The sequence below is a fragment of the Phyllostomus hastatus genome, unplaced genomic scaffold, assembly GCF_019186645.2.
Source record: "Phyllostomus hastatus isolate PE091 unplaced genomic scaffold, TTU_PhHast_1.1 phas_contig_210, whole genome shotgun sequence".
NCBI lineage: Eukaryota > Metazoa > Chordata > Mammalia > Chiroptera > Phyllostomidae > Phyllostomus > Phyllostomus hastatus.
Window position 1 is genome coordinate 16,090,157 of NW_025333737.1, and position 23,677 is coordinate 16,113,833.

The 23,677-nt window shown below is 39.1% G+C and overlaps 1 protein-coding gene across 3 annotated transcripts in view; it reads left to right on the plus strand.

The window, feature by feature from the left end:
• Window positions 1–23,677, plus strand: part of NSF (N-ethylmaleimide sensitive factor, vesicle fusing ATPase) — a 130,815-nt gene that overhangs the window by 20,239 nt on the left and 86,899 nt on the right. For all 3 annotated transcript variants that reach the window (XM_045837118.1, XM_045837117.1, XM_045837119.1), the window contains exons 2-8: window positions 89–174; window positions 2,077–2,176; window positions 4,527–4,566; window positions 8,798–8,964; window positions 12,376–12,483; window positions 12,962–13,037; window positions 15,657–15,812. In XM_045837118.1, the coding sequence (XP_045693074.1) occupies window positions 89–174; window positions 2,077–2,176; window positions 4,527–4,566; window positions 8,798–8,964; window positions 12,376–12,483; window positions 12,962–13,037; window positions 15,657–15,812 (733 nt within the window). The remainder of the gene's footprint in view (window positions 1–88; window positions 175–2,076; window positions 2,177–4,526; window positions 4,567–8,797; window positions 8,965–12,375; window positions 12,484–12,961; window positions 13,038–15,656; window positions 15,813–23,677) is intronic.

Below are 23,677 nucleotides of genomic sequence, written 5' to 3' on the forward strand. Positions count from 1 at the left end.
GTGGCGTGGAACAGAGGATAAGAAGGCTTAAACTATTCTTCTCGTTCACAAAAGATCATTTTACTTTCCTAACCCTTGATTTTTACAGAGTATGCAAGCTGCGAGATGTCCTACAGATGAATTGTCTTTAACCAACTGTGCGGTTGTACATGAAAAAGATTTCCAGTCTGGCCAGTGAGTATTTAACCTTGTTTTTCTGCTAACCTGTTAGGTGGTAGTTTAGAAAGTTCTAGAGAGCCCTTATTATTTAGTAAACTTAAGAATAATTTCATATTCCTCTTGCTTAGAAAATGGAGATGAGAGTTATGTATTTCAGTCTTTACCGTGTTAAACTTTCATAACTATAATGGTTTTAAAATCATGCGTTGCTTTTTACGACATTTATTTTTTATTGATTTTCTTAGCAGAAATACTGGTTAGACATACTGGTTATATGAATAGCATGGTCATTAGGTTTTCAGCTCTGGAGTTGGTTGTCTGAGTTTGGGTTCTGGCTCTGCCAGTTACGAGCTCGATGACTGTGGATGAGTTACCATCTCTGTGTGCTCACCTGTAACTTGGGGATGAGAGTAATACCTTCCTCAGCGTGTTTGTGAAGAGTGAGTTGTGCAGATACAGCACTCAGAGCAGTACCTTGCACGTTAATGAGTCCTCGGGACATATTTGCTATTTCTCATTGCTGCTAACATACTGTAAGACACGTGAAAATTGGGAGACGCACAACAAATGCGGGATCTTTACAAGCGCTTTCCGTTGTCATTTATTTTAACTGACTCATGTCACCCACTGCCAGAACTTCTGAAGGCCCTGCTCTTGCGTGCCCTCCGCATACTTCGGAGGCCAGAAGAGGTCAGGAGATGAAGGGGCAATACGAGAAGGCAGACTAGGGAGATAAGGAACAATGAAGCAGGATTTTAACTGAGCCTTTCTTTGTGTATTTTTTTAAGCTTTCTATGAAATACGTGAGTTTCACAGAGTTAGAATTGGTAGTAATCTGTGGTTTTCAGCTTTAGAGTAAGGGGCTGTACTATATGATTGTACTGATACTGTTTTCAGTTCCAAAGCTTCTATGATGATGAGTTGAACTCGGCCCTCTCCACACACAAACTGCAGTGTAGACAGTCTGTGTGAGAATTTGTGTGTGGGATTCTCCCCCGTGTGTCAGGTGTCCCCTGTGCTCACGGTGGGGCTGCTTGCAGTGCGGCAGCTATCGGGGACTCGTGCAGGCAAACTGGTGTGCATAGAAACATCAACCATCAATATTAAACATTATAGCATCCTAAAAGATAATTTAAAAAAGAAAGTGTGTAACAGTTTGGAGCTTCTGTCTCACACCCAGTTCTTGGTAGTTTCTTAGTGTAAGAGAATATTATGAAATGACTAGATTTTATCTGTTTATGGGTAATTTCTGAGCAGGATGAATTAGCACAGAATGTTTTGAAATAGTAAATATTTCAAATATTAAATATCAAATAATATTTTAAATTTGATATTTAAATTTCAAATAAATATCTATATGAAAGATATGTTCTGTGAAAAATATTTTTGCCATCTTTTTAGTTTTACAGGTTGTTACTGTTTCAGCCTGTTGTGCGAGTCTGCAAAGAGATTTAAATACTTGTCCTAAAAACTAACTTTTTGCTTTGACTGTTGTATCCTGCTTCTTCTGTCTTTGATTCTCCCCCCTTTATTCTATTTCTGAGGTGAAATAATTTTCAGGAGAAAAAATTCTTCTAGTTTTTAATTAATACTAAGGACTCTAAATCACTGTCATCAGTTTCATGTAAAGTGAAAACATGATGAAGTTTATGTGTTGGATGGCATGTACTCTCTTGAACCTGGTCTTTGTTCTGCTTGACGTGTGTTTGGCCCAAGGTGCTCCTTGTGCCTGAAAAGCATTTTGAATTGCTGAAATTTTGGAAATGAAATCCGTGGTCCTGGTCTGTCAGACTCCCCTATAAGGCTGTGTTTCCGCCTGGCGCTCACTGAGTCTCGGTTGTCAGACACACACACACTTGGAAATGGTGTTCTTCACCTCCTCTGACGCGGAGGACTGACTGTGTTTCTGTCCCTCAGGCACGTGGTTGTGAGGACCTCTCCCAACCACAGGTACACGTTTACACTAAGGACCCATCCGTCAGTGGTTCCAGGGAGCATTGCGTTCAGCTTACCTCAGGTAACTCAGATGTTGATTTACTCTCTCCTGTCCTTGAAAGTCGTAGAAGAATCTGTTCATTCAAAGCAAGCATCAGTCACCCTGTAACTGTACTGATGCGCATTGCAGAAAAAGACCTAGGTAATAACATGGAATTTAAAAACATATCCTTTATTGCCAATTTTACTGTGTCTGCCTTTTATTGCCTTGATTTTTTCCTAATTAAAAAAAAATTCTGAAGTGTAGTATCAGCTATCAAATAAGGTGTCAAGTTACTTTAATGTCAACTCCTGGGGTAAGAGAGAGGATATAAAAATAACATTTAGTGTAAAATTGGCATAAATAAAGTCATGTCAAACTAAACAATATGATATGAGTAATTGTTCTCTCAAATTACAACCTCACTTGCTGGACTCCGGTAATGGCTGGCTGGGTGATGATCACATTTGTAACTGTTGGTGGATTCTTCAGAGGGAAATTGCCTAGCGCTGCCCCAGGCACGGAGTACATAACCTAGGAGTACCACAAGTACTGGTCTGTGTCCTTTTCTCCCTTATCTTGCTGTTGCTGCTATTCCCACAGTCGTAAGCATTGTAAATACTACCCCTAGCTTTTTATAGTGTGCTAATAAGCACTGATTTACTCCTGTGGAGGTTTAGGGAAAGAGATCAAACACTCATTTGGGGAACTATTAAGTATCTCCTGAAGCTCTCAGAAATTAATTAATGGAAAATCTTCACTTACTGTTCCCCTTTGCCCTGTTTGGGTGCATTTCCATTATCAGGACTACTTTTCACATTTGTTTCTACAGATCAAAGGTTTGGGATATTGCAGGGTTTGTCAGCTTTCACATAGCTCCATTTGGGAATATGCTGGTTAGAAGCAGGGTTTCTGACTGTTTCTCCTTGTCTTTCTGCTTTAGAAAAAAATTTTCCAAAATTTACTATAGGCCAAGTATGAGTCCAAGTACTTGTACATTATTCACTCATTTAATTTTCAAAACAAGCTCATTCCAAGATCCTGTTATTAATCATCCTTGGACTATCTTTGGGATTGAAGTACGGAAGCTAAATGTGGCTTCTCTGTGACCCCAAGTCCGGGCTTACCCAGCATGCTGCTGCATTTCAGGTTGGCCGTGGGTGGGGTGGGATGTTACAGAAGAGGGTTGTGAAGGGCAGGGAGGAGGGAGATGTGACCTGTGCTAAGAAAGCTGGAAGGCAGAGAACTTAACGTTGCACGAAGTTAAAATTCAGCATCCTCTTCACTATTCACCGCAAAACCGACAATGTTCAGACGAGTAGACAAATGGTTGACTTTCAGCAAAAAATCATTTTTCTCACTGTTCTTTGCAGTGTTATCAGTGCAATTTTGCAGTGCAGTGTTAATATGCAATTTTGAACATATTCCAAGCCAGTCCTGAATTCCTGCCTAAACACAATCTGGCCTGCCTCTGTGCATTATTGCTGTCACAACCAGTCACAACCCAGGGAGAAGCTGACGCCTGGCTGCAAAGGCCTGAAAACCCATTGGCTAGTGCACGAAGACTAGTTGCCACCACCTGATTATTTGGATCCCTGCTTGGGTTTCAGTATATTTTGCCTGACCAGTTTTAATTTGATGTATGAACTAATTTTTTTCTCTTTGTGATACTGTAATAAACAGTGTAACTAACCACAGTACATTTAGAACACTGAAATATTATCTAATAGTACAAAGACCTTCAGGAGTATTAAATTATCCAGTGGTGCCGGCTTCACTGTTAAAAGGCAAGCTTTGTATGTTTGGGGTTGGATGTTCAGATACAAACTGCAGCGCCTAAGTTTCCCAGACTGCTGTAACAGCGCACCACAGACCGGGGGCTTACAGTGACAGAAGTTCATTCTCACCGTGCTGGAGGCTGGAAATGTGAAATTGAGGTGTCAGGAGGGCCACGCTGTCTCTGAAGGCCCTGGGGAAAAATCTGTTCCTTGCTTAGCTTCTGGTGTATCCAACAGTCCTTGATGTCCTTCGACTGGTAGACGCATCACTGCAGCCTCTGCCTTCATTGCCACCTGATTTTCTCCCCCTGTGTCTGTGTGCCTTCTCTTCTTACAAGGGTGCCAGTCATATTGGCTTAGGACCCACCTTAATTGGATATGACCGCCTCTTAATTTGATTCCATGTGCAAAGACCCTTTTTCCAAATACAGTCACATTCACAGTGCCAGGGCGAAGTCTTCGACATGTCTTTGTGTGGGATGCAATGCAACATATAAGAGATACTGTGTTTTGTTCTTTGAATGTGTTCCTGAAATTCAGAGAAATTCCTCTTTTCTTCCTTTATCTAATTTTGATTGATTTAACTTTGTCTTTTTTTCTCTTTTATTTTACAGCGAAAATGGGCTGGACTTTCTATTGGGCAAGAAATAGAAGGTAGGTAAATAGTTTAGCCTCCTGAGGGAAATTTTCTTTACGATTTTCTCACAGTTATGGAGATCTGTGCACCTTCCTGTTAATGGTGGTTAGGTTCTTACACACTCGTCACAGTCATGTCACTGGTTAGGTCTCGGAGGCAGGACAGTAAATAGCTGTGGTGCGGGTACCCTGACCTCTTTATCTGCCTGCTGTTCTGCCTGGAAGTTACAGTCTAACAGGGGAAAGAATACCCACGTGTGCATAACTCGCAGAATCTGTACAAGGTAAATACGGGCACAAGTGTTACCATTAGGAGCTCGTGTAGAAGTGCCAAGATAGAATGGGAGAGGATGAATCAACTGGACACTGGAAAATGAGCCAGAGAAACCATTCGAGGCACTGGTGTTTGAGCATGGCTGTTTTCTTACGTGCTGGTGACATTTTTGAGGAGTCCATTTGTAAATAAGTAGTTGTTGGATAAAGGTTCAAAGTGTCAGTTGCATAGGATGAACCAGTTACTGTGACTACAGTTAATGGTGCTGTATTGTTTACTTGAAATGTGAACAGGAGGCACAGGTGAGACATAAGATTTACCCTAAGGATTTTTCTGTCTGTAAAGCCTGGTATCCTCATTAGGATCTTTTTTTGCGTTAGTCACTCTGTGTCCATGACCCAGGTGCACGATGGGTTTTTGTAGTATGAAGGTGTAAGTTTTCTTTTACTTCCACAAAGTTTTCTTAGATTATGATTTCAAATATTAGTTCCAACCTGATTGTTTTGATTTTCTTCTCAGGGGCTCCAATTACATCTATGTTGAACCTTCTTTGCCTGCCTTCCATTGAAACCACTTTCTCTCTGTTCTTTTAAAATTGTTCTTCATCTTATTTTTTGTCATCTTGGTTATTTTTCTGTCATTCTTTACTGCCTCTTATTAAATATTAAATATATTCTCTTGGGCACTTTGTAATTATTCTTCACTGTTGAAATAGTTTTGTCTTTTTCTTCAGTTTCTTTCATGAGTTTAACAAACTGCATTTCTTGTGTTTTCTATTTGTTTTTAGTTTTTAATATTCTGATTTTAGGTGTTTTTGTCATATAGCTAAGTACTTGTTTGAGGATATTTTTTGGGTTAGAGGGAACTTAAATACTGGGGTTATCTTTAGCTGGCTTTGTCTTTTTCTTTGTGGAAGTAGTATGAGAGCTAAAACTTTCTGGTTGGGGATGAAAATAAAAGAAATTACTTTAGATACGGGAAGCTGGTGAAGAGGGTTATATAATTAGGGCTTTCTGAATTTGCCTGAAAGAAACATTCGGGGAGTGTGTTTTTAAAAGAGACTCCTGGGCCTCTCCTGGGATGGGGAGGGCGGAGTCTGAGTCCTGGATCTGTGTTTTTAACAATCTCCCTTCAGTGGTTTTGATGAGCCGCATTTTGGAAAAAGCTGACATAAGCGATTCCCTCAGTCCACACTCCCTCATCTGCAGCACGGTGAGCAGCTGAGGCCATGGGGGAGGCCAGCACCAAAGTGACAGCAGTCAGTGCACGAAGCAGGGATTCTCTATGCACAGGCGTTAGCAGAAACAAAAACGAACCCTTGTTAAACCTAATGAGAAAGTAGGTGGGTACATGGCTGAGGTTTCTAATTTCCTTAAACTTCTTTTTCTAAATATAGGGTTAAGAGTGAGCTTAAATTTAACTTTCAATGTACATAAATTTTGTTTTGAAATGGTGTGAACATTCAAAGTTATAAATCTTGATGAACTGAAAATGTGTTTGGTGGCTTCGGTTATTTGTAAGGCGTTCTTCTGCTACCAGCAATGCTTATCTTGATTGTAAAGTCAGCTCTTTAAAAGGTGAGTCAGACAGACTTCCGGGGCAGAATTGTAAAACCGAGGAACTGGGTGGGACTAAGCTGGAGTAGGTTTGGGATGAGGAAGGGCGTGGGGGCCTGAGGTGTGTGGACGGTGCGGCCCTGAAGGTGGCAGGCTGGTTCGGAAGACATGGCCTAGACAGGGTGGGAGTGGGGAGGGATGGGAGGGTGAACCTGGAGAGTCCGGAGCCATAGCTCTGTCTGCAGGGGGAGGATTTCTTAGTCAAGTCAGTGGTTTTACTCTCAGAAATCTGGGGGAATCATTTTGTCTTCTCTTCATCTGGAAATGCCATATTTTAAGTGTTACAGGCTGATGTTCCATTAACACGTTTGGCCATTATAGTATACATATCACTGTAATATTTATGTTTATTCAAAGCATTGGTATAATTGTTTTTACTTATAAAAATATGTTCATTAGTCTTTGACATTAAATTGCTATAAAATAAGAAAACATTTTCAACCTTCCAGCCCTTTTGTGGTGCCTGCCCCTTGGGGGCTGATGGTGGTGCTGCCAGTGATGCCACCCGAGATACTGTCCCTGGCACTGCCCACAGCACGCACAACCGCTGTCAACAGCCTGGTCCTTTCTGTTGAGGACATTGACCTAGATCAAATGCACTTGAAAACTGTAGTCAGTAATGATGACATTTTAATATGCTTATTCAAAGTCCTTGCTATTGAGATGATACACACATGTATTCATATGTGTATACACACATATTATATATGCAGTGTGTCATTATAGAATTGCTTTGAAGTCTTTAATGCACAAAATGGTATCATACAAATCTTTCTGCAGTATACTTTTTTATTCAGTGATATGCTTTAATGGGCCATTCATCTATATTAAATATATATCATTTTTAATTGCTGTGTAGTATTTCATATTTGTCATATTTTATTCGTCATTTCCCTACTGATGAGCATTTTTTCTGTGTTTGAATATTGCAAATAGTGCTTTGATGCAACTCTCTATTGATCTGTTTTTAAGCAAATGTGCAAGAGTCTTTCTGGGACAGGCACCTGGAAGTGGAATTGCGGGGTGAACTGATTCATATTCACATTAATATTACATCCTGTGCATACTTCACTGTGCGGGGAAACAGCTGAGCTCTCTTGCTTATGAGTGTTACTTAGCATATAACCTGCACTTTCTGGGACATGTTGGGAAAGAGCAAAACATCCAGAAGTGGAGGAGGCAGGAGAGTATTCTAAAACTTCCTGCTGAGATTTGAGGTGTGATCTTCATTTCAGTACATAGTCCATCCCTTAGCCTGGTTTCTTGTTAATTTGCTTTTAATGATGTTTATCTTTAAATGTGTGTATCTTCCTTTATGACAGAAAATCAAAACATAAAAATATGATTACACAAGCAATCCTATTTAAAGAATTTACAGAAAATCCTTGTACATAACTTGAGTAGCTAGACTGTAAGAAATAAGTTTAGAACATAATTTGGAGGATAAAATCATGAGGATTTATCCAATCCAGTCTTCTTATCTTCTAGATGTGACAGATCAAGGCACAAAGAGCTAAATGACTCTTCTAGTTACTAACAGACTCTACTGTTATGAAACAGACTCCAAAGTTTGTCTTTGCTCCTTTGTTATTAGCATGGAGACTATGATAGGCTTTCTTGTTTGTGTGTTTGGTGTTTTGCTATTGTTTCATTTAAACAGTTCATGAATATATGGAGCATCCTACATACACTGTTAGGTGCTTTTAATACAAAGATGAGTTAAAAATGTGTACAGCATGTGTAGAACTTAATGCAGTTCCTTGGACATAGTAGGTGCTCAGTAAGTATTTTTATAGTATTAAAAAAAGAAATGTCAAACTCTAAATTGCTTGGAAGCAAACCCCTGTAGTAAGCAGTATTTCTCAAGCCATTTATTTATTTATTTATTTATTTATTTATTTATTTATTTATTTATTTTGGTCCTGCATCCTACTTCGTTAGGGCAAAGGAGTCCACACACCTCTCACCTTAGCTCTTTCTTGTGTCAAAGAAAAATCAGTGTGGAAACAGCATTCTATGTCAGTGTCACTGGTACATCAGATACTGTCATTTTGGAAGGGGCAGAGGTCTTTAAGGGGCAGCAGTGGGCTGTGAGGTCCCAGTAGGAGTGGGGTGAGGAATAAAAGTAGAGGCATGTTGTTCGCTGTGTTCTAATTGCTTCAGATGGGGAAGGAACTCCCAGGTGTTATTACTGTGTTTTGAAATCTGTGCCAGTGCCCCCCAGTGAAGGCCATGCGTAAAGCCACCTTTTGGGCAGGTTCTGTTATGATTCATTTAGGTGAAACTTTTGGTTACTTGAAACACAGCAAGTATTTGGTGTCCCTGTGATTTAAAAAAAATGCTTCTTTTCCCCTCCTAGTGTCCTTGTATGCGTTTGACAAGGCCAAACAGTGTATTGGCACAATGACCATCGAGATCGATTTCCTGCAGAAAAAAAGCATCGACTCCAACCCTTATGATACTGACAAGATGGCAGCAGAATTCATCCAACAGTTCAACAACCAGGCGTTCTCTGTGGGACAACAGGTGGGCTGGGATTTACCTTCATTTCTTCCACCTTACAGGCATTCTCATCCCCGCAGCTATCCACAGTCATTCTCCTTTTAAAACTCTGGGAGGAGCTTTGGTGTATCTAAGATGAGTGGTAACAAGTGAGGGAAATGTTCCCCAAAATTCTAAAGTCTCTTTAAGCTACACAGTGTCATACATAATCACAGCAGCTTTTCCATCTGTGAATTTGGGAACACTGCAAATTTCTTACTTTGTCTCAATTTTTTTTTGAAGAGTTTGTTTATTTATTTTTAGAGGGGAAGGGAGGGAAAAAAATATTAACATGTGGTTGCTTTCTCATGCACCCCCAACTGGGGACCTGGCCTGCAACCCAGGCATGCGCCCTGACTGTGGGAATCGAGCCAGCGACCCTTTGGTTTGCAGGCCAGCACTCATTTCACTGAGCCACACCAGCCAGGGCTGTCTCAAATTTCTTATTTTGCTTATTGTAGGGCAAATAAGCCCTACAAATTTCTTATTTGTTGGTCTTTGGGTGTCTTTCTCTTTTACTGATACATTTCTGCAGAAAAGTAGTTCTTAACTTTTTTTGGTTATGAACCTCCTTGAGAATCATGAATATATATATTTTTTCAGTTTTTTTTTTTAATAGAACCTCTGAAGCCCTGCTTTGCTCTCTAAAATGATATTGTTGATGTCAGCCCTGTGTTTGGACTTCAGTTGACAGCATATTGTTAACCTCCTAGGAAGAAATTCTATCCTTTTAAAATTGTACTCACAAAAAATGTGTGAGTTCATAAATTGCTGTTTGTACACGTAAATACATAAACAACCATTGCTCTTTTGCCCTTGTGTTACATTTGTTTCCTTTTTGTGACTTTTCTTAGTCACTCCTGATTCACCCTCCCACCATAGCTCCATAGCAGTGGTCCTCAAAGTGCGGTCCGAAGACCCCCGGGGTCCCTGAGGCCCTTTCAAGGGCTCTGCAAAGTCAAAACTACTTTCATGTTAATGCCAAGGTGGACATGTCTTTTCCTCTTACCCTCGTATGAGCAGATGGAGCTTTGCAGATGCATGCTAGTGCAGCACGTCCACTGCTGAAGCCGCCGTGGGTCCTGCTCGCTTTGTTAAGGGGTTTATGAAAATGTGACCATGCCACTCTTCCAACTTGTGGTTTTTTATCTTGGAAAATAGAGCATATTTTATAAGTTAAAAATATTCATGATGGATTTATTAGATATATTTAGATTGATCAGTAAATTTTAGATTTTCTAATTTCTAATATGGTAAATGTCAGTAGATATAACCTATGTAAACAAAGGCTTTTCGGGGTCTTCAAAAATTTTTGGCTTATAAAGTGGTCCTGAGATGAAAATACTGGAGAATCCTTGCTTGGAGCATGCTGATTTCCAGTGACTTCCTGGACCATGCTTGCAGCCTCTCACATGGGAAGGTGGGTGAGATGGGGAGTGAGGGAAGTGGCAGAAGGAAGGAGTCGTCGGAGTGCAGGGTGATCTCTTTTCCTTCTCCTGTGCAGTGCCACAGATCTGGGACAAGACCAGGAATAGGATAGACCACACATCATAATGTCAGACCTTTGCAAGTAGAAGCTGAATTGCTGATAGACAGGAAAAGAATACGGTGCATTTATTATTACTGTATTTTGCCACGTATAATTTGCACATTTGAGAGGAAAATAAGGATGCGCATTATACATGGGTAGTACCTGAAATACCTTGATTCTGTTCTTGCGTTTTGTAATTATTTGTTACATCAAATTTTTTGTACCATAATATGTTCAAAAATAAATGCTAAAATTCCTTTATAACACAAAAACCAAGTATCTAAATATAAATAAATTAAAAATTGTATTAAAAAATTAAAATGGCCATGGCTGGTGTTGCTCAGTGGATAGAGCGTGGGTCTGTGAACTAAAGGGTCACTGGTTCAGTTCCCAGTCAGGGCGCATGCCTGGGTTGTGGGCCAGGTTCCCAGTGGGGGCTGCTCAAGAGGCAACCACACAGTGATATTTCTCTCCCTCATTTCTCCCATCCTCCCCCTCTGTCTAAAAATAAATAAATAAAATCTTAAGAAACTTGAAATGAAAGATTTTTTCCCCTGAAAGTTTGGGTAAAAAACGTGGGTGTGTATTATACACAGGAGCGCATTATACGTGGCAAAATACGGTATTTTTAAGAATACCAGAATTGGAACAAGCCTCAAAATTTATCTTGTCTAACCTCCTCATTTTGCAAATGTGAAATTTTAGGTACAGGGAAGGTAGATGACATGCCCTTGGCGACACATCCAAGGGTGTAACAGACAAGAACCCACTAGTCAAGTGACCAATTAATTAAACAAGTATTTATTGAATACCTGGTATGTTCCAGCCATGATATTAGGCACTACAGATACAACAGTGAACAAAATATGCATAATCCCTACTCTCATAGGGATTACTTTCTAGTTTGGGGAGATAGGAAATAAGAAAGCAATGCCATGAACTGTGACGTACTTTGATGTCAGTGAAATGGGATGATGCATGGAGGAGCCGCTGTGGTGCTAGTGGGGATTGACTGGCTCAAGACGGCTCCCCACGAGGACATTCAGCTGATAATTTTTTGACTGCCTGTCCGTTGCATTTTGGGTTATACTGGATTCCTCTGGATTTCTACACTTTTGGACTGATAGTTGGGCTCAAATCACCTGACTAAACTTCATTGTTTTTACCTTCCCCTTTAGCTTTTCTATTTTAGTAGAAAATGCTTTGGTATTTTTAATTATTTTAAACATAATAACATGCAGACATCTATAAACCCATGAAAGAAAATCCTCCATAATACAGAAAAGAAATAAGTATCTTACTCCAAATCACCGTGCTTCATATTTATTCCCTTTTGTAGTAGGTAGTAGTGGCAGGATGGACAGCCAACTTTGCCTGTGACACCTACTGTTGTAGCCCAGCACGTAGAGGAGGGCCTAGTTCATGGAAGGCACTCAATGAACCCTTGGCAGACAGCTGCATCAAATGCCGTAGTGGTTATAGAAAAGCTTAGGTATCTGGTCACAGACCCAGGCTGAGTCGTGGCACTGCCGTCCACTGTGACTCTGGGTCCCATGGCTTAGCCTCCGTCTGGATCTCAGCTTCCCCACTAGTTAAAACTGAGGAATAATTTGTGAGTACTTCCAAGAGAGTTTGTGAGTACTAATTATCTAACCTCCTGTGGTGGTTGTCAGCAAAGAGCTTAGTAAGTGTTAGCTCCCTTCCCCCCTTAGTGGTTAGGTGGGTAGTTTGCCCGTGGAGCAGATTCAAGAGGAGCACACAGGACAGACTTGCTTTTCTGCATTTGGAAAACATTGGTGATGAGGTGCCATTCAAGCCGTTTTAACATAAAGTGATTTTTCTGCCTTTACCTCTTTTGTGTATAGCTTGTGTTCAGCTTCAATGAAAAGCTTTTTGGCTTACTAGTGAAGGACATCGAAGCCATGGATCCCAGCATCCTGAAGGGAGAGCCTGCGACAGGTAAAAGACAGAAGGTATGTTTTATTTCTAATAATTTGTATTAGATAATCTTCATGATGTGAATTGTGCAGATTAATATAATTTTTCAACCCATTCTCTTGCTCAGTGATTTCTTTCATACTGTGTGTTCTTTCTTTTATGATAGTAGGGAGAGAAAATTGCTTCTAGAGTGAGCATTATTAAAATACAGGGTAAAATACACTTATTTGCAGATCTAATAGTAATTTGGAATCTGCAATCCTAGTTGAATGAAGGTGATGTGTATTGTAAGTAAATAACAATATGGCAGGCATTATGAAAAGATATATGCATTGAAATAAAGAAAATAGGAATAACTGGAAAGTAGTTATGACAAAAGTAAATGTAACTTAGGTGAGAGTTTACAGATTTGCTCTGCTTGAGAGACCTCATTTCCCTTTGCTCTGGCTTTGCTTTGAGAAGTCCAGAAGTCTGCTGCTAGACTACTATACTAATTATTGTCTTTCTGCACAGATTGAAGTGGGGCTAGTTGTTGGAAACAGTCAAGTTGCATTTGAAAAAGCAGAAAATTCATCCCTCAATCTTATTGGTAAGACTTACAGTTTTCAGGACGTTCTGAATGAAGTGGGGTCATCTCTGTTACTATATGGGACCCAGTTACCATGATTTTCAAGTGGGAAGGAGAACAGGGAACACCTCCCTTGAGAAAGCGTTTCACAAAACCACAATGTGCTAACGAAGAAAAAGTTTAAAACCTTCACTAGACCAGCATTGTCCCATAGAAATGTAATGTGAACCATTTATGTAACTTTTAATGTCCTAGTAACCACACTATAAATAAGGAAAAAAATACAGATAAAATTAATTTTTAAAGTTTTTATATTGAGATAAGTTTAGGCTTACAGAAGATTTGCAAAAGTAGCTCTGAGAGTCCCTGTACACCCTTCACCAGCTCCCCATGATGTTACATCTTAAATAACCGTAGTACAGTCACCACAACTAAATTGTCACGGTGACATTGCTACTAACTCAACTACAGACTTTGATCAGATTTCACCGGTGTTTTTCGCTGTGCCCTATTTCTGTTTCAGGATCCCACATTGCTTTTAGTTGTGCAGTCTGCACAGTCCTCTGCAGTCCCTGACAGCTCCTCAGACCTTCATGGTCTCCCATGACCTTGAGATGTGGTCAGTTATTTGTGGAGTGCCTCTCATCTGGTGGTGTGTTCAATGCAATACTGGCATCACTTCTGTTAGTGATTGAGTTAAATGATGAATGTGCAGGTGAAGAAAGTCTTTCCAACGGATTCACAGTTCAGTCATACTCTTTTACATTAGCCCTGCTTTTATTATATTAAAAAGTGCAGATTTGGCTTTAAGGAGAGTAACTCACCAGTAACTCAAGTTGATGTCTACTCCAGTAGAAAGTGGAGAACTTCCATTGGTTGCACATTATCATATCCATGGTTACTTAACTTTCTTAGAATGTGTGGCCTTTTTTCTTGATTCATAGATTATTATTGCCTCTTATTGTTATTTTCTTAATTATAAAGTAAAATATTTATTTTATAAAATATGGATAGACACCCAAAGATAGCCCATGCAACTCTAAAGTTTTTAAATTTTATTTTATTTTAATACTGTTTTATAATTTGTTCTTTCTGCTTAACATATTTCAAGCATCTTAATAAATACACCTTTCAACATAATTTTTAATGACTGTACATGCCATTTTATGGATGTAGGATGTATCAAAATCTATTATTGATCCATTTCATTTTTACAGTAATTTCTTTGTATTTTGTGTTTTGTACACCTTTTGTTAAGGTATAATGTCCCAAGGGAGTTGTGTGGCTTTCATACAGTGTGGGTATTTCTTTTTTTAAATATTTGTATGTCATATTTATTTAATACTTCATTTTTAAGATATTTCCTCACACTTACCTTATATACAGAGGATTAGATGTATAGTAAGTTATCAAGTTTCAAATGTCAATATAGCAAGTGCAGACAAGACAGTGCAATGAGATACAAAACAAACTAGTAGGTAGATAGATACAAGAAGTTTTTTTTATAGAATATACTAGGGCATAGAAATGGGCTTACCTATATTATGCATTAATGCTCCTTTTTTTATTGTTGTTCAGTTACAGTTGTCCCAGTTTTTCCCCCGTTGCTCTCCCCTGCCCTGCCCTCCCCGCTCCCTCAGTCAGTCCCCACCCTGTTGCTCATTAACATGGGTCCTTTATACATTTTCCTTCAATGTGGGTATCTCTAAGTAATTCATGCAAAGGTGTGGTTGACAGGTTTTTCCCATTGAAAAATAAAATTGGGTCGTGATTTAGCATGCAGTAAGTTTGGCCACAAGAGGGCAGTAGAGTGTAAGAAAACTATTTTCTGTAGCTTTGTAAAGGAAATGTTAAGTCCACAAAACTCTAACCATAAAACTGCCATTTAAGATAAACTTTTTCTAATGCAACCTTCTCTTCCATAATTAAAAAACTATAATATTACTGTCTTTTTTATTTATAGCAAAGTGTACTAAGGAGCTTTTATTCTTTGCTTGTGATCATCAATGTGATTCTCTCAAGTTACTTTAGGTGGCACTATGACATTTAAGTTACATAATTTTTTGTCTGAAGGAATTTGAAAACAGATTTTGAAATCACTAAAGACTTTAGGATGATTTTAGACTTTTGTGTACAAGTGAAGAAAGAGCAAATAAGACATTAATCTTACTCAGGCTGAGGGGTTATATACTCAATTATAAACTTAATCTAGATAAATATAGTGTGTATTTTTAAGTACACTTGCTTTAGGAGCCTTGAAACTGCTAGGTTTCAGTTGCATTTCTGGCACCTAGTATTATCTTCATCAGATATGCACATGGTGTTTCTTCTAATCAACTAAATTAGTTAACGTGGTTAGGATTGAAGGTTGAGGAGACCAAGCTCCATGGGTTGATTACAAATGGACCGCAGCGTGAGTTTAGCGAGTCGTTGTGAGAGCATTTTACTGACCCTACACGGGGACCAGACGAAACAGTCAACACAGCAAAACATCCTCATTAGAAAATAGCTAAGGCTGTGGTGTTCATCTTCATATAAGGCTAGTTCTCTTTGTTCATGGAAGACGCCCCATGAGCTCCGTATTTTTACACTTTCTGATGAAGTTCTCGTTTCACACGTGATTATCTCTGTTTGACACAGGCAAAGCCAAAACCAAGGAGAACCGCCAGTCCATCATCAACCCTGACTGGAACTTCGAGAAAATGGGGATAGGTGGTCTGGACAAGGAATTCTCAGATATTTTTCGACGAGCATTTGCTTCCCGAGTGTTTCCGCCAGAGATTGTGGAGCAGATGGGTGAGTTTAAAAAGGAAAACTTGATAAAATCTTGTATTGTTAAAAAGAAATAAGTACAATGAAGTCTCTTTTCAGTAATATTTTGAAATCATTCTCAGACCTGCCAAGGTATTTTTTTTTAACTTCTTTTAAACAAAAGTTTTCTAAAAAATTTTTGAAGGGTTAGAATTTTTTGAAATTACATTTTAAATTTATGAGGAAATCATGGAAATATTTGTAGGTTTGCTCCATTTTGTTTATTCAGGTATATTTTTCTATTGGACATATTTAGAAATTTTATTTATTTATGAATGTTTTTACATAGGGAATATTTAGAAATTTCACCTAACTCTAAAGACCCACTGTGGGTGGGCTTTACCCTGCTGCGTCATCGTCTGTTAGACTGGGGGCATTTTCTGATATTAGCTGCTGCGTCTTTGTGGTGCACTGTTATATTACTTGATTAGTGCATCTCCATACCCAGTAAATGGATACTTGGTTTTTAAATGATGTAAGTTTGATCCAGTAAGACAAATGCAGGGTATACATAGGAGTTTCCATATGGCACACAAATAAATGCACTATTCATTTATCACTTTCTTCTTGAAGGTTTATTTAATTTATCTGTATGAAGTGGCGTTATTTGCCCTGGTGGAAGTGCTGTCGTGACTGTTTTGCTATTGATATTACAGTTTGGATTGGAATGTGAGCCACAGAATATCTCAGAAAGGAATTTATAACAACAGCCTCTGGCAGATGTAGTATAAAAACAGTCTCCAAAAAAAAAACCTGAAGGAATATGAATATATTATTTCTCTCACCCCCATCATGCTTTATCTTTAAATTGCTACTGGGAGATAAAAGTATATTCACAATGGTGGGGATAAGAACTGCTTTCTAGGCACTAAGTGCTTGGCTCTCTCAGCCTTCTATTGTTGGTAGCTTTTCTGCCTGGCCGCTCACTCTGGTAAATTACAGGCACAGCACACACCTGTTCACTGGGTAAAGGTCGAGTTTGGAATTGGATTAAGAGAAAATGACAGAGACCCTCATCACCTGAGTTTTATACACCTTGAAATGGCAATGACATACTTTTTTATCTGAAAGATCCAAAGGCCAAGTCCATAAAAAACAATTTTAATCTGAAAAATAGTAAAAAGCATGATAGTTCACTATCTTGGCAATGTATATTTGGAGGTACAATAAATCCATAAAATTTATTTGATGAGGACATGGAAATATCGTTTAAGCACATTGTGGGTGTATAGGCAGACATAAGAGGATGATCCCAAATGTTGTTGTAAGTCATTCCTGTAGAATGTTTTTCCTGGGCTTCAAGAGCGAGCTCTGGCACAAAAAGTCTAATGATTCTGTTTCTTTGAATATTATGCTATCCAGCCAAGAAGTAGAAGAACCACTTCTGTAAAGCCATATCTTTTAATATTATAAATATTTTCTCACAGTTGGAAGCTACGGAGGATTCAGTTACTCAGACACTAGATTTGTGTCTGGGCGTTATCTAAACCCTGCTTGTTACAGCCTCTGTCTGAGGTTGGGCACATAATTCAGGAAGAGTAAAACTCATATTGGTTGATTTGTGATTTCGCCAGGTGTCAGAGAGTTTGAGAATAAACCAAAATAGATATGAAATTTCTCAGTGAATTTACCAGTAGTCTCTGTCTCTGCAGTCCATATTGAAATCACTTGAATTATAATAGTTTGCTTTTGTTTTTATTAACATGCTTTTTGACTAAGGACCATGGATTTGAATTTTGTTTGTGAGTGCTACCATTCAGGACCCTTTTTATGTATTTATTTTTCTAATATCTTTATACTGACTTAAGTAGACAAAAAGAGTTCTGTCCTTCAAAAAATTTTTTTTATTTATTGATTTGAGAGAGAGACGGGGAGAGAAACATTGATTTATTGTTCCAGTTACTTATGCATTCATTGGTTGATTCTTGTGTGTGCCCTGGCTGGGGAATGAGCCCTCAACCTTGGTGTACCAGGATGACACTCTAAACAACTGAGCTACCTCAACCTATGGGGCGAGTTCTGTCCTTTTTTAAAAGTAATATATTTTTCTCGTCATGGCATTTTGCCATCAAGGAGCTCATGCTATCAATTTGATTTAAGGAAAATTAAGTATAAAGCTACCTTGGCTTTTGAGCTGGATTGAGCTTTATTCTGAATGAAGTTTCTCAGTGTCCTAAAGCGACTTTTTAAATGGTAAAAGGGCTGTGAATCAGTAATTCTCTTACTATGCATGTGTCATTCCCTGTTTTCTAATAGAGGCTTCTTTTTTCCTTTGACTTTTGAGGAAATTCCATTGTAGAATACTTACTGTACTCCAAGTACAGTGTGGTTATAAAGTTCCTATTAGGCTTTGGTAAAGATATATAAAAGTACAAATTGCTACTTTTGGATAGAATATAGAATATAAAACAACGCTGCACAAGTCCTTTTTATATATACCCTGTGATCGTTTACCCTGCCAGGTGGAAACAAATTGGCTGATTATTTTCCTCACTCTTTGTTGATTAAATAAACTTTCGTAGTTGTGGGATTCATTTGGACACTGGATACAATTGGCTAAATTAATTCAAATAAAAAATAGTGATTAGGAAAGAATAATTATGAGGCTTTTTAAAAAATTTAAGTAGAGAACTTCTTTACTTTTGGCTTGAGACCAAATCACTATCTTTACCATGAAGTCGAGAGTTATGTCTGCTTTGTACACAGGAATCTTAACTAAAAGGATCTTTTCGCCTATTGTATCAAAGTTGGAAGTGCACAATGAGATAAATTTAGAATTCTCTTTTGTCATGCTTATGAGACTGATAATTGTGTACCTAGGTAATATAGTTCTTCCTTTTTGCTTCTAAAACTTCAGCTGCTTTTCAAAATTGAAAGCACAGCTTAGATGCAGAATGTTGCTGATGAGACACAGGAAGAGTAAGGGACTAATCAGAGGCACACAGTTGAGAAGTAAAATTGGGGATCAGGTGAGGTAATATACATGGAATAAGTGTCCTGTGCCGGGAGGGGCAAAAGTAGATTCACAGTTGTGAGCACGCAGAACAGTTTATCCTTGTATTACTGTTTATTAATTATTGTATTATTTTCCACATGAACAACTGTGAATCTACTTTTGCCCAATGCTGTATGTTAGTTTCTGATCTGTTAGTTTCTCTCTTGAAATACTTTCAGTTATGTGGTATATTCCTTCCTGTTCTAGTTATAATATTGTTATGGAACTAATATCAAGGAAAGCCTTAAAGGGAGAAAAGTAGTTGTGTGCAGTCCTGTAGATGGAGGAAGAAAGGCCTTGTGTAGAAATGGGAAAAGGGCATATTTAGGGGGATATCAGTTTAGACTTTTGCTTTTGTTGTTGTTGTTTTCATCAGTGTAGCTATTTATTTTTTCTTTGTGTGTAGCAGGTGGACTCACCCAAACCCTCGTGGGGCAGCTCCTCCTCAAAAATGTCTCAAAGCACTGGCCAAGGAAACGAGACCGATGCCTTGCATGTAGTGGATACTAGAGAGCTCTTCAGTCAGAATGTCCTCCAGCCCCTGTAATGATCGATGTTTAGTTACAAATGACCTTAGATCCTTACTTCATGGGGTAACAGAGGCGCCTTTGGAGTGCCGGGGTGGAAGTGTGTGCATGGAGAAGCAGAACCTGGAAGCACAGGCGAACAAGCTCAACAGCTGATTGCTGTCCTGGAGCACACGCAGATGTCAGCTGAGTCTGTCCTGTTCAGAGACGTGCCACACCTCGTCCTTTGCATGCAGTTTTGGAGAGTGCTCGGGGTCAACAATTGATTACCTCAGTTCTCACTGTAGCTCTTTTGTTGGCAAAGATAGAATTTCTGCAAAGAAACTTCATTTTTCAGCACCCCTGGCAATTACTTCTAAACCATAAATGTCAGAGCAAAAAACACAAATCCTTTTCAAAGAACAGTGGAATAATTGTTAAAGAATTAGCGTCCCTTAGTGTAATTTTAGGACTCAGTTCACATATATCTAAAGAAAGAGGCTTTGGTGGAAGTTACCCATTTTAGAACGGGAAGGAAAAGGGTGTAGAGACTTGAGTCTCAAGCCTCACACTGCCCTTTGGTGGATCTGTACCGTGGAGACATCCGGGGCCACCTGGAGGGAGCAGAGCCACTGGTCCTGGTCTCCTGCCCCCGTTCTTTCAAACTGACTGTGTGTTCTCTTTGGTCCCCTTTCCTCTGTGCTGCCCTCTCTAAGCCCATTATCAATCTGTATTTTTAAGGTTTCTTTCAAAATTCTAGAGGAAAGCAGCTCTTTTCTGGTATCATGAGTGAGATTGCAGTTACTCTATGAGTGGAGCTGCCAAGAGATAAGGAGCCTTTCAATCACACGCAGACATCTTTCAGATGCTAAGAACAGTACAAATAAAATAGAGTGGAAGAAAGGGCGCTAAGGTTTTGAACATGCCATATTTGGGAGAGAGGGAGTTCTTGCTAAGATTAACATAAACACTGACACTCTTATAATGCATTTTCACACCCCCACTCATGAGCTGAGATTGCAATTTAAATGGGGGTTAAGACATCTAGCCGAACTCCAGGGCTCTGTAAAAGGAACCCTAAGGCTAAAGAGCTTATCTGAAATTTGAAAAAAAGAAGAAAAAAATGAAGCTTTCTGACATTCATCTTTTCCCCTTGTATTAGTCATAACTTGCTTTTCAGCTATATTTTAGGTTTTGAATGCCAACCTGACATCTGTTCAAGTCTGCCTGTAATTTATTAGGAAAGGAAAAGAAAGCAATTGCTCACTGGTTAGAGATGCAAAACTTCCCCCTTCTGGTTTTCCACAAAGTGCTCGTAGATGATAGTTAGACGTGAGGAATGTAACAGTTTAATAATTTACTAATTCCAACTTCAGGTTGGAAAATTTATATATATTTTTTAATTGGAAGAAGAAAATGGCTTATGACCATGTGATTTCCAAAATCTCTGAAGCAGAATTTAGAAATCAAGCACTCACCCTAAAAAAAAAAAAAACAAACTACTATGGTGCCTTTCTGTAAATTGAAACTTTTAACCTCAAATTAATTTTCCCATTGGTTTTGATTTTTAAAGCTGAATTTTCTTATATTTGAGTAGAAATAATGTGGCTGTACTTATATCTCAGAGTCAAATTATATACAAATTCAGTTGGCATTTAAAAATTATAGACAGGCTTTTAGAAAAAAATCTTTGGGGGGATGCAGTGTTGTCTATAGAGTCAGCAATAGATTAGACCTGCTGGCTGCTGCAGTCGGGTTACATATAGCTCAACAGCTGGGTCACAGCGAGGTTGAAGTCGAAGTCCACATGTAGTACGGACGTGATTAGACAGGCTGCCGCACTCTCCCCTCCTCATTACGGGACACAGCGGGGCGAGTCCTGAAGTGACCCAGCTCTACGTGTACAAATGTTGATGTGCTTGTTTTAATGAAGAAAACCTTTAAAAAGAAAAGTAAATGCATTGCAAAAGCCTCTACAGACACACATTGAATTGAAAAAAATTGTTTACTCCTTTGAAAGAGAAGTTAGGATGGGAAATACAGGGAGATTTTTGGGCTTTTACTCTGTGTACCTCCATGTCTGAGTGTTTTACTGTGGTATTAGACTTCTGCTTGTGTAATTGAAAAAAGAAACAAAAAGATAATATCACAGGCTAGTTCTCTTTCATAGTAGTTCCACTGTCAGCACTTCGAGGGAGCAGGGGCATCAAGTTTTTTTGGAGAAGGGCTTAGGGGTAAAGGCCTGAATTCCCAGGGTGTTGATGGCAGTTCCTTACAGATGCAGAAATTATGGCCCAAGGTCACTAAGCAAGTCACAGGCAGAACTGGACTAGAACTTGGTACTAGCTCAGGAACCCTGAAGCCAGGGAAGGAAATGACCTACTGGGTGTATACAAGTAGTAAGAGGCAGAGCTGGGATTGGAAACCAGGATGTCTGGCTCTGGAGTCTGTATTCTGAACCACCTTTCCAGACACTGAGAGACGAAGCTAAGAAGTAGACAGGAAAGCCTTGAATTTTGTGTCAAAGAATATCCTGTGATGAGTGAATAAGTTCCACTTTTGCCCCCCCCCCCTCAGTTAGTTCTAAAAGAAATTTACAAAACTCTTCATATATAAAGGTTCTGAGAACTTAGACATAATAGGTTTGGGGGATGAAAAAGAAGAGAGGAGTTATTAAAACACTGAAGGTCTGTAGGTCTGGCCTCACCCCCTACCATTTGCTGTATGCATTTATAAATGCCAGCCTTAGCATTCAGAAATTATCCAGTACTTCAGGAATTTGCTAAAATTCTACAAAGTGAGTTATAAAGAGGTAGTTATGAACTACAGAAATCCGATCTTTGTGTTTAGATGCCAGACATGACAACTGTGTAAGCTTTCCTCTGCAGAACAGTTAAACGCACCCTCCTTCTTCATCCTCTTTATCATCCTCCTCTTCCTCCTCCTTCCTCTCTTCCTTTCCTTTCTTCCCCTTCTTTTTTTTTTTAAGACTAGAGCCATTTTCCAAAACCTCAGTTTTTGTCAAGGTGATGAGTGCATTGACTGAAAGTATGAAGATATCTTTATTCGTTCAGGTTTTAAAATTTGAGTAGAGAAACTGTCTCAATTGCAATTTCTTATTTTCTTATTTCTAGCAGATTGTGTAGAACTTGAATGTGGCAAAAATCAGTGTCTTGGCCTTAAGTAAGAAGCATAAGTGCTCAATATATGAGAGTGAATGAATTCTCTAAGACATTAAGGTTTATAAATAAGCTACTTCCCTAGTAACCCACTGTATTCAGATTGTCACGAGCTCAAGAGCTATGACAGTTGGTGGTAGGAGTGTAACGTCCAGTAACTCCAGTCCCTCTCTTCGTGTGTTTCTTGGCACCTATTGTAGCACAATACAGGAAGGAGGTAGTTGCTGGAAGTGCTGGTTTAAGTAAACTGTCAACTTTGAGGTGGAACATAAATGTCAAAATAAAATAATCATTTAGAAGTTACCTAACAAGTGATAGCAAAAGCCAGTATAAGCTAAAATGCCAAAGAATGGTATAGATGATAAGTCGTATAGGAATTTTAAGGGAAAATCACAGAGGACTTCATTGCAGAGGCAGAGGTTGGGTGAAGACTTAAATGTTAAATGGTTTTGGATAGGGGAGGGGCTGGGTGAGTTGTCCACATCCTAGGAAGAGCGACAGATGAAGCAAAGTGTAGAATTCCTGACTTAGACCAGTCTGGCAGAGCATTGTTGGGAAGCAGCAGGAAATCAGATTTAAAATTCGGTTGGGCCCTAACTGGGGTGGTTCAGTGGACTGGGCGGTGTCTTGCAAACCGAGAGGCCGCAGGTTTGATTCCCAGTCGAGCACACGCCTGATTGCTGGTCGGGGTGTGTGAGTGGCAACTGATCGGTATTTCACACATCGATGTTTTTCTCCCCCTCTCTTTCTCACTTCCCCTCTTGCTAAAAAAAATAAATTAATAAAATCTTTTTTAAAATAAAATAAAATTAGGTTGGGGTTGATTGTAGAAAGCCATGAATCAGAAGTGAGGACTTTGTTTTGTAAGGATTGTTTAACTTTACAGACAGGCTCAGATTCTTCTCCTGTGCCTGCCCTGTACCTTGTATGTGCTTCGACTCCAGCTGTGTGTGTGTGTGTGTGTGTGTGTGTGTGTGTGTGTACTTTTTTACTGAAGTTATTGGGCTGACATTGGTTAACAAAATTATATAGGTTTCAGGTGTACAGTTCTGTAATACATCATCTGTCTCTAGCTATGTTCTTAATATATTATAAATATTCATTTGCATGGCACTCATAAGGCAGTTTCTCAGCTTTAGCAGAGTCACCCTGCATTGAGACCACTGTTCT